The sequence below is a fragment of the Thermobia domestica genome, chromosome 6, assembly GCF_964235325.1.
Source record: "Thermobia domestica chromosome 6, izTheDome1.hap1.1, whole genome shotgun sequence".
Taxonomy (NCBI): Eukaryota; Metazoa; Arthropoda; class Insecta; order Zygentoma; family Lepismatidae; genus Thermobia; species Thermobia domestica.
In genome coordinates, this window is record NC_137459.1 from 221290839 (window position 1) to 221303204 (window position 12366).

Below are 12366 nucleotides of genomic sequence, written 5' to 3' on the forward strand. Positions count from 1 at the left end.
ATAAATCAGCAGAGTAGAAGTGATACACATTACAGGTATTTTCTCTAAAATTATGAAGTGTTATGAACTACGAAGGGAAAACAAGAATAAACGTCTCTTTGTTCAAAAGTGACGCAATTGTAGATTCCTAAGAAGTAACGTAACATTGATCAGAAAACTGAGTCAAAATACTATAACACACACACACACACAAACAACTGTTCCATAATTCGTGTAATTTTGTACAGCACTGGGAGAAGATGAAGTTTTCATACCATTAATATAAAATTTGGCACTCTTATTGAGAAATATCTGCATTTTTCGAATTTCTGAACGAAATAGGAGAAAATAGCTTTTGGGGGTGTAAACACACAAGTTCATTTTCCTTATGAGAGATTCAATGTTAAATTTTGGAAGCAGTTTTCTCCAATAATTATTCGTAAAGATTTTGGGGCAAATGAGTTGTATTTGTTACGAAATGCAAAAACACTCATTCACAAAGCTAGTAAAGCCGTCTCAAATATTATTTTGGGAAGGCCCCCCTTTCGTAAACAGCTGGTGGGTGATGTGTTACCAAATCCCAAAATTTATTTTCGGAGTGCCAGTAAACGTCAGGTTAATCACGAATGTCACACAATTAATGCTCCAATGCTCCTTACATGTAAGAGTGACTGATAATGGGGCTACAGCCCCCTTTCAAAAGTAAGAAAATCACCAGAAATATCCTTAGTAGGGACATACAAGTAGAAAGTGTTTTTTGTTATTTAATGTGAAATTTGGCGTCATTGTAGCAAAAGAGTATGCATTTTTGAAATCTGGAATGCTATTTTGGTAACGCACCGCCTTAGGGGGCACAGGGGATGAGGCATTAGATTATATATCTTTATAAAAATTCAGAATTTTATTCCGGAAATGCCAGTGAGCGTCAGATTTTTCACAAATGTCACAGAATTAATATTCTAATACTCCTTGCATGTGCCAGTAACTTATGTGGGGCTATAACCCCCTTTCAAATATAAAAAAATCTCCACTTATATCCCTAGTAGAGACATACGAGAAGAATGATTTTTCTCAATTAATGTGAAACTCGGCATCGGGTTAGCAAAAAGTTATGCATTTATCGAATCTGTAATATTTGTTTTGGTAATGTACCGCCTTTGGGGGCACAGGGGGGTGAAGCAATAATTATTAGATCTTTTTAAAGTTTCAAATTTTATTTTGGAAAATCCAATGTGTGTCAGATTGATCACAAATAATACAAAATTAATATTCCGATGCTCCTTGCATGTGCCAGTGACTGATATTGGGCTACAGCCACCCTTCCAAAAATAACATAATTTACGGTAAATATCCTTTAAATGGGAAGGAAGTAAATATGCTTTACAATTAAAGTGCAATTTGTCATTATTGTAGAAAAATGTTTTGATTTTTTTTTTAAATTTCGAATCTAGTGTAAATGAATATCGTCTGTCAGTGTAACAGATTGAGGATATAGCTTCGTTTTTTTTTGACATCACTGGAATATAATCAAAGAATTTTGCGCTTTTAAAAACTAAATTGGTGTCTTCTTATAGCACAAAATCATACATAAAGTTACCAGCATATTTTTTGCACACTTAAGCAAACCAGCTCGAAATAGAACACAAAATGACAATGGAAAATGCCGCAGGTACCATGAACGAAAAGAGAAGTAATATTTTAAAATTTAAAATATTGTTTTCTTTATTCATAATCCGGGTAGGAAAATTTGTGTGCACGAGCTTTCACGTCGAAAATGGCGTGAAACAAGGAAATGCGTTGTCGCCATTATTATTTAACTTTGTGTTGGAATACGCTATAAGGAAAATCAAAGATAGCAACAGGGCCTATGGCGGAAACTTCATAACGAGGAACTATATAGTTTATACGGTTTACCCAACATTATTAGGGCCGTCAAGTCTAAAAGGCTTAGGTGGGCAGGTGATGTAGCTAGAATGGAAGAAAGTAGAAACGCTTTCAAAGTCTTGACTGGAAGACCCATAGGAAAACGACCATTAGGAAGACCTAGGCGCGGATGGCAGGATAATATTAAGATGGATCTCGCAGAGATAGGAATACAAAGTAGAAACTGGATGCAATTAGCTAAGGATAGAAGTCAGTGGAGAGCTTTTGTGAGCGCGGCACTGAACCTCCGGGTTCCATAGGCCATAGAGTTAGTTAGTTAGTTATTCATAGAAAAAGCGTATCTTTTCCCTACTTCTTCCACAATAACTTTATGATCCCACTTTCAGGGATGCGCACGAGTCATGTCTGGAATGTCGACTCGAATTCGAGTCGAGATTCGAGTCGAGACACACTTTGTAAAATTCGAGACGAGTCGAGACAAACGTTTTTCTCGAGTCGAATTTTCGAGTCGAGACTCGAGTCGAGTCGAGACAGCTGGTAAAAATCTCGACTCGACTCGAATGTCTCGAAAATTTCTCTATAATTTTAAATATTATTTTGAAGAAAGTGCTCGCTCAGAAACACTCGGCACGAGAATTTCGGAAACTGCAGGACTTGTCAGGTGTTCGAGGAGTGCTGTGGTGATTGTCTTCAGCAAGTGGCGAAACCAAGGGCAAAAGACGTCCAAATGTCAAGGGGTTTGGTGCCCCCCACCTCATTAAATATGTCGAACGTCGTAGGCTGGGCAGACTGGTAAAACAGAACAGGCGGCGAACTGCGTCGGAACTAAGATCAGAGTTTAATGCTGGGCAAAGTACAAGTGTGTCTGAGCTAGTGTTGTCAAATTTCCGGAAATTTTGAACGTTTTTTATAAAACGTTTTTTTTTCGATTTTCCGGAAAAATTGAAAAAAAATGTTTGTATTAGGATAATTTTACTAGTAATGATATCTTTTTTTCTTTCCAAACACGCGAAAAATGTAAGTTCAAAAATTTCAATATTGCGAATATTAAAAATAGCACTCGAAAATAAAACTATTCCAATTATTATCAATATATTAAAATACTAGATTTACGCGTATTTGTTTCTCCTCACAGCAAAATTTATATGTTTGTCTCCAATCTTTTCAACAATGAGATCTGGAACCCACAAGTGGTAGAAACGTGCTGTTTTCATTTGTCGATTCCAAATTTTATGTAAATTGAAGCTCTGTTGGCTATTCTAAGTGATCATATGACATGTTAAGGAACAATCAGTGTTGTTACCTTGCCTGTTTGTGAGCAGTTCGAGAGGTGCACACATAACCGTTTTGTTTCATGAGCCATGTGAACAAAGTTTTCCGTGCCCAACACCAGTATGTGTCCCATTTTTTAGTGTATCTTAAAGCATTACTTCTTGTATGATATATGAGTCAAACACAAGCTTATTCATACACTATCTTAAGAGTCCCTATCACTGCGAAATTAATATACCGCTAATTTTACTGTAATTATGTGATATCTTCAAATAGATAAAAGATAATCGAAAAGTGGATCAAGACCTCCCTAGACGATGTTATTTGGCATGAGGTACCGTTATCACAAGTCACCTAGTAGCTTTCTGTTTGCAGTTATTTAGAAACGCGAAAATAAATGCCGTTTTTCTAAATAAATGCCGTTTGCGATCAATCTGACACACGCTGGATTTTTCAAAATAAAATTTGAAACTTTAAAAAGATCCAATAACTTATGCTTTACGCCCTGTGCCGCCTAAGGCGGTACATTACCAAAATAATATTCCAGATTTGGCAAACGCATAACTTTTTGCTAATCCGACGCCGAGATGGACATTAATTGAGAGAAATTCATTCTTCCCGTATGTCAATACTAAGGATATTTATGATTATTTTTTTATTTTTGAAAGGGGCTATAGCCACATATAAGTCACTGGCACATGCAAGGAGCGTTAGATAATTAATTCTGTGACATATGTGAATAATCTGACACTCACGCATTTCCGGAACAAAATTTTGAATTTTTATAAAGATCAATCATCAGATGCTTTGCCCCCTGTGCCCCAATAAGGTGGTGGTAACCAAAATAACATTCCAGATATGAAAAATGCATACTTTTTTTTTACAACCACGCCAAATTTCACATTAATTGACTAAAAACACCTTCTTCTCGTATCTGTACTAGGGATATAAATGGTGATTTTTTTATTTTTTGAAAGGGGGTTATAGCCCCACATAAGTTACTGGCACATGCAAGGAGCATTAGAATATTAATTCCGTGACATTTGTGATAAATCTGACGCTCACTGGCATTTCCGGAACAAAATCTTGAATTTTTATAAAGATATATCATCTAATGTTTCGTCCTCTGTGACCCCCTTCGGCGGTGCGTTACCAAAATAGCATTCCAGATGTCAAAAATGCATACTCTTTTGCTACAATGACGCCAAATTTCACATTAATAAAGAAAAACACCTTCTTCTCGTATGTCCCTACTAAGGATATTTCTGGTGATTTTCTTACTTTTGAAAGGGGGCTGTAGCCCCATTATCAGTCACTCTTACATGTAAGGAGCATTGGAGCATTAATTGTGTGACATTCGTGATTAACCTGACGTTTACTGGCACTCCGAAAATAAATTTTGGGATTTGGTAACACATCACCCACCAGCTGTTTACGAAAGGGGGGCCTTCCCAAAATAATATTTGAGACGGCTTTACTAGCTTTGTGAATGAGTGTTTTTGCATTTCGTAACAAATACAACTCATTTGCCCCAAAATCTTTACGAATAATTATTGGAGAAAACTGCTTCCAAAATTTAACATTGAATCTCTCATAAGGAAAATGAACTTCTGTGTTTACACCCCCAAAAGGGGGGCTAAACAGCTATTTTCTCCTATTTCCTTTAGAAATTCGAAAAATTCAGATATTTCTCAATAAGAGTGCCAAATTTTATATTAATGGTATGAAAACTTCATCTTCTCCCAGTGCTGTAGAAAATTACACGAATTGTATATCAGTCTGTATCTATCTATCTATCTATCTATCTATCTATCTATCTATCTATCTATCTATCTATCTATATATATATATATATATATATATATATATATATATATATATATATATATATATATATATATAAATTCAAAATATATGTGCACAAGTTCATTCATTTCGATTCACTTGTCCTTGCTTTTCGTTCGTCAACTTTCAAAATTTTGGGTGGGTGCTTTTCCCCGTAAAACCATTTTTACGCAGAAAATAAAAAACAGTATTCGTATGTTTTTTGCATATTATCCATACATTAAGTTTCGTTGCAGTTCTTCATGTTCTTTAGACACATCTCACATAGTGTTACTAGCACTTTTGATATTTCGTGATCAAATGTTTGGAGGGGTCCGTGCCTCACCTAACCTTTTTTTGCAGGAAAATACTAAACCCGTATTTCCTCATTTTAAACCTACGACATCTGTGATATATTTCACTCACTTCGGTTCAATTCTTCTTATCTTTCTCGCGTCAACTTTAAAATTTTGGGGTGGGTTCTTTTACCCTATAAAACTGTCTTTCCGCACAAAATGAAAAAAAAAACGTATTCGTTTATTTTCTGCGTATTCTCCATACAAAAATTTCGTTGTATTTCTTCATGTCCTTTACACCCATCTGACATTTGTTACTAGTACTTTTGATATTTCATGATCAAATGTTTGGACGAGTCCGTGCCCTACCCAGCCGTTTTTTAAAGGAAAATAAGAAACACGTATTCCCTCATTTTATGTTTATAAAATCTGTGCAGAATTTCATTCAGTTCGGTTCACTTCTTCTTACCTTTCGGACGTCAAATTTCAAAATTTTTCGTGGGGGCTTTTACCCCCTAAAACTGTTTTCCGCAGAACATTAAAACCTTGTATTCCTTTATTTTTTGCGTGTTGTCCATAGAAAAAGTTCCGTTATAATTCTTCATGTCCTTTACACACATCTGACACTGTTACAAGCATCCTTGATATCTCGTGATCAAGGGTTTGGAGGGGTCCGTGCCCCACCCTACGGTTTTTTTACGGAAAATATGAAGCCTGTATTCCCACATTTTACGTCTGCAATATCTGTGCACAATTTTATTCACTTCGGTTCAGTTATTCTTGCCTTTCGCGTGTCAATTTTCAAAATTTTGGGTGAGTCTTTTATATTAAACCTTTACTTTATGTAACTTTTTCTTTTTTAAAATTATTTTTTTTGGGGGGGGGGAGAAGGAGAGAAATGTTTTTTTCTGATATGTGTCTTTTTCCATTCATCTTTTTTTGAACTGCTTAAGTAAGATCATTTTGTAACTTTTGATTTCATCCAACTCCGTCACGATAATAAGATTGTCATTCTTAACAATTAGTTTTATTTCCTTATTTTTCAGTTTGCCACACTGATATATTTTTAACAAAATTGAGGTTTGGTCCAACGCCTTTCGAATTCGGAACCAACCCAACCGTCGAGCTTTTTAAATTGCCTGCTATTGCAGGAAAACGAGAATTGCAGTTGGTAATGCACTTTTGGAGTCGTGTATACAAGATTGCTTCGTGCTTGCATGATATCTTTATAGCCCACTGACACACCTAATTTATTTACAGTTGAGATCAGTTATCTGATTTTGAATTTTTCATGAATTGAGTGTGCCACCATCAAATGGATGGAGTTTGCTTTCCTACTACGATATATATTGTAGAATAAAGTCTGGAAGATTGATTTTAATAGATTCTAAAAATTTAAATTTGGTTGGTCGGAAAATTCTTCAAGATTATTTTCAGTGTCTTCGTCAGTGATTTATAGATCTTCGCATGCGTCGCAAATATGATGTTCAGCTTTACCACTTGTAGCACTTCTGTTAGGAAATACAAAAGAGGTTGAGGAATTCTAGTTGTTAGCCAGGACTTACGAAGTGGCTGACTGTCCCCAAATTCTCCTTCAATACCGAAATATGTGTGAAGGAGAGGCGTTCGTACTTCTTTAGCTGTACTCGTATGTTAATCGATCTCAATTTGTCAGCTACTTTTTCAGCATTAAATAATGAATTGAAACCTAGAACTGGTTTATTTCTTTTCGATGGCTTCGAAAACCTGACTTTTTCTTTGTTATCAAAAGTCAGTTCACAGCCTCGAATTTCCGACAATGTTAATACACCCTCATCCAATAGTTTCTCGATTTTATTAAACACTGCGCTTTTAATAGTTATCTTAGACTCGGTAGTTGTGCTATCTGATTTCTGAGAATATGCTCAAGACAGGCCTTATGATAATTGAGACCTGCACCGAACACAGCTAATTTACCCTCCAAATCACAAATTCTCGTAAATTCATCATCTTTATAGAATATGATTGCGGATAAAAATGTAGTTGCACGATTTGATTAACATATTCTGTACTTTTGTTTAATTCCGTTGTGTTTCTCTTTCCCACATACTACACATAAAACATTTCTTGTTTGAAGATGGTGACTGTCGAACGGGAATATCTACTCTCACTTTCTTTGCCATTGGCTCAGATTGAGATTTTATTGAATGTTGATCCAGCTCCTCAGTTTCTCTACGTTCTCTTTTCTTTTTCTCCCGTAACAACATATTCTTGTTTGAATATAACATACAGAATGCGTCATTACAATGATACACAAACTCTGCACCTCGATGAACATCCTTAAGTCTTTTCAGAGCACCATCTTTGCGAATTTCAACCGCAGCTATAACATCTTCTCTCCCTCGGAAAGACGACATTGTTTTACATGAAGATTTGTCACGATTATAGCAAATGATGCAAGCATTTAAGTATAATACGGATGCAGAGGAAGAGATGTTCAGGATAGGGAAATGCCAAACAGGGTTTCTATAGTCATTGCCTAAGATATTAGTGCTAACTATAGATTTTTATTATTCCACTGTCCACATTAAAGTCTGCAACATTAGCTACATATTATATGAACAAACATGTTAGTAATATTTGACAAATGCAATAACATTATTATTTCACTTCCTACGACACAGTAACCTATTACCTTTAATTTATCGATAACATGAATGGACTATTTTAATTTGTTGAAAATTAATAGCTTTGAAAGTTTTGCGTGTAGTGAGTGTTTTTCCGGTAATCTATTAAACAGTCCAAACACGCTACACCCTTCGCCACTTAAATTTAAATAGCTTGGTCATTTTTTAAGATCTACTAAAGATATTGGTATCGATAGAAAGCTAAGGTTATGCTCCATTAATTAGTTTGGGCTGCGTTTTCATATTTTTAATAACTTCATAGTTATTTGTTATGAAATGAAAAAAGATAAGTGAGAATAACTAATTTTTGGCCCAAATAACCGATATTTTTAAATATGGCGGCTACATGTAAACAATATATCCAGTTTTCTTACTTCTACTATCAATTATCTTTAATTTGGTACAAAAACGAAGTTTCTAACTTGTTTCTGTAAGAAGATATTTCAGTTTAAATATAATTTGGTACTTGCGCGCGGGCGCCATTTTGAATATTGAATTTCACAATGAAGGCCCCGGTTGCGGAAGTGTTACCTTCGTTTTTTCATTAATTGATAACCCTCTAAGAGGTTCTGAAGAGATCTGCTGTCATTCCCGACTTTTCTTCAGCTCTTATGGACAGAGCCTAGACTACAAAGTAATTAGGTACGATTAATATTAATGTCGATTAATTTTCTCCCGAGTTTCCTAGATGAGTATTGACACACATCATTTCCTTTAATTCAATACTTGCTGCAATTGCGTTAATAGGTGGGAGAAAGGAGCGGTGACGAGTTAGAACAAGCAATATTAGTGTACAATTTGTAGTTTTTCGTATTGAATCAAATAATAATCCCGGAAGTAAAACTTCAGCTCCTGTCGGTACTACTGAAGTCTTATCTAAAAAGAGGTTATACGTATTAAGGAAACAGACTGATATTAGTGCCAACTGCGCTAGCTGAGACGAATGATGACTCTCAGGAGGCTGCTTATGTCCAACTTGGTATGTGTTGTCAAGGGTAGGATTGGCAAAGTAACGGCACAAAAAATTATACATAATTTGGAATACAACTATTTTCTTTTACTTAAGTGGTTGATAGATTAGTAATGTAGTCAATATATTTAGAGTTCTACTTTTTATATATGACTATTTACTCCTAGATCTACAAGGAGGATGAGCCCGAGTGTTCCGAAGTATGTTTATGCGTCGATGGAAAAGAACTCCAATGTAGTGCAGTGTGTGTGGACCGCGTTCCCTGTAGAACGGATTTCGCATTCTACAACCATGCTGCACCAGCCATTCAAGCATATCGTAGTCAGTGCATCTGCTACTCAGGGAGTTTTATTTGCATGCGTCCAGAGCCAGGTGAGTTAAGAGTCTTAAGTGCTCAATACGTGTTTGGGATTAAATCAATAACAGCGTAAATTTAGTTGCAAAATATAACTTGTTTTTGTATGGACGGCGGGGGACACTTAGGAAAGGAAAGGACTCCAAGGAAAAACAAAATAAATCCTACAGATGTGGTTTACACGCTAATTTTATTTTTCAACTTAACAGTTTTTTCTTCTCTTGTTTGCTATACGACCACACACGATAGCAACTGATGTTTTTTGTTAGTTAATGGTTAGCTCGAAACTTGTCGTATTATAGCAATAGTATTTGTAAGAGATGCCAAGTAAAACTGCGTAAAATGTTTACAAGAATAGAACTTAGGCAGAAAGAACAATTATATAGCAAGAAGTTATGAGTGGTAAAGTATTCCAGATTGTAATCTAATTATTATGTCAAGAATGTATAATATTTATAGCCCGCTTTAAGGCCTTATAAGAAAAAGAATCTGGCGCATGGTTGCAATCAATTCCATCGAAGAATATTGGAACTTTCATGGATAACATTTCTTTTCGTCTTTGTGTTGCTCTACGCCTTGGCATGAACATATGTAAAAAATTTACATGCATTTGTCGGGAGCAAGTCAATGAAAAGTGTTTGCATCCATTGAGCTGTTCCAAAAGCGCAGGCAGAGTGTCCCGTCACGCTGAATTAAATGATATCCTAAAGCGTGCTTTGGCCAGCATAGACGTGCCTTCAATTTTAGAACCATCAGGTTTATCAAGGGATGATGGGAAAAGACCAGATGGAATCACGTTAATCCCCTGGGAAAAGGGGCAATGTCTAGTATGGGATGTCACTTGTATTGATACTTTTGCAGCTTCTCATATTGTATCAACATCTAAGGAAGCTGGAAGTGCGGCAGAAACAGCGTGCAGACGAAAACATTTAAAATATAAATGTTTAAAAGAAGACCATTTTTTCATTCCCTTTGCTGTAGAAACAATGGGTGTTTTCAGCAAAGAGGCAAAGACTCTAGTGAAACGAATAGGTTCACAGTTGGTTGTGAAAACAGGAGATCCGCGGAGCAAACTATTTTTAATGCAAAGACTCAGTTTAGCAATTCAGCGGGGAAACGCAGTTTGCATTTTTAAATCAATCCCCTCTGCTCCTATTATGGAAGAAGTTTTTTATCTTAAATAGTTAATCCGTTCCACGCTAGACACATCTACCATCAAGTACTGTTATATGAAGGTTCAATTATATCACATTCCACACCACAGTGTTACCTGGAATTTTGTATATTATGTAATGCATTGATTCTTTGTACATCATTTTGTATATTTTAACATGTTAACTTTTTATCTATGACAGGTTGAGGATATTTCCATTAATGTTTTGCGTGTCTAATTTATATTATGTTCTTTGGTTTGTCATTTAATTTACATTTTTGCACATTTTTTTATCAGTAACATAATTATTTAAATAAAAGTCTTTGCAATTAAATAAAATATAATGTAAGAATACCTAGAATAAAAATGTATCTTTACTTAAATATTTAGATTGTATACCTGAATTGTGGTGTTTCCAGGCCCACCTTAGTACTTTTGTGATTCTAAAAAAGAGATAAGAAGATTATACTTCGCATGCTATTCTGTTTAGTTGAAATTATTTTGTATTTTTTAAAAAGGTTTTGAAAGACTTTCGTATCATGTAAGTGAATAGCCCTTAAAACATACATGATAACATTGAAAAAAAAATGCTAAATACAAAGAAAAAGAGTGGACTTTGTATGTATGGAATTCAGGTCTTCAATTATAAATATTATGAGTGTATATTAAGTTCTCTGACTAGGAAGAATGGTAAATGAAGTTATGTCACAAACAAACAGGTTAATAAATGAAATGACACGTGTTGTTTTGATATAAATGTGCTTTGATTAAAAGAATCAAGAAATCATTACATCTACTCCCCAAGAAAAACAGCATGACAACTTCATGATAGTTATTCACACTTTTTACATCTCATGCCCACCTTTTCTAAATATTGTGTGTTAGAATTCTGTTGCTAAGGAACAACTACAGCCAGAAATGGGAGTCTGGCTGTGTTAATTAAGTGTGTCTTAAGAATTTTTAAATTGAAGCAACATAAGGTATGGTACTTTATCTATCAGAACTCTGAAGAGAATATACATTGGCCAGAGTATATGCACTTTTTCTTAAAGCTTAAATACCATGTAATGGTTTCGATAATTTAACCTTATCTTCATCAGACACTGACTGCACGTCTGAAAAAGATGACGTTTAGTAGTTGGACTGATTATATTTTATTTTAGTTTTAATAAATAGGTGTATAAGCTGAGGTGAGAAGTGTTGATATTACATATTAGTATTGCAGAAGTGTTAAATATTCCGGTTCCTATAGAATCTACCCTAGGCTTTAACGTAATTATTTCCTTGAGTCAATTGAAAACCAGCTATGATCCAGCTGCATGCAAAAATTGCAATCTTTTTACCATTTTATTTTGTGTTATGAATCGAATTTGACGTTCACACTAATTACACAAGTAGAACGCGGACATTTTTCACTTTTAATGTGGATTCACCTCCACATTAAAATTACGAGAAAGCAGTTAAATCAAAGCAGGATTCAGGTTGTGGGATTCCTTCGATCTTGCACTCAACGTTTTAGTACGATTTTTTTTGTTTCTGCTTATTTACACAAGAGCAGGATAAGCATTAAAAGTACAAGTTTAGTTCTACTTTACTCCATGGATGAGAAATTTCTACGTTAACAATAAAATTCCAATCTTTTAAAAGTGGAAAGTGATCGTATTTATTTAACTCATGAACGTATTTCAAGAAACTGCTGAAGGAAGAGACGTGTAGCCACCACAATGAGTTTCTTTACATGTGCTGGACGTTTCTAAACTCGCCTTATAAACTGAAATAGTATTTTGTAGCCTTTTTCATAATTTAGTAAAAAAAAATTAAATTGCTTATTTACTTAGTTTTTAGTAAATTAGAATTCTTTATAGGAATAGGAAAGAGAAGATGTAAACAGGGAGTGTTTAAAAAGTTTGCTAAAGCTAAAGAGTAAATACTTTAAGTTGTTTTGTCATGGTGTTATTTAAAGCAAG

The 12366-nt window shown here is 34.8% G+C and overlaps 1 protein-coding gene across 3 annotated transcripts in view; it reads left to right on the forward strand.

Moving 5' to 3' along the window:
* Gfrl (Glial cell line-derived neurotrophic family receptor-like) overlaps nucleotides 1-12366 on the forward strand; it is a 621902-nt gene that overhangs the window by 483826 nt on the left and 125710 nt on the right. For all 3 annotated transcript variants that reach the window (XM_081762635.1, XM_081762636.1, XM_081762637.1), the window contains one exon: nucleotides 9059-9263. In XM_081762635.1, the coding sequence (XP_081618761.1) occupies nucleotides 9059-9263 (205 nt within the window). The remainder of the gene's footprint in view (nucleotides 1-9058; nucleotides 9264-12366) is intronic.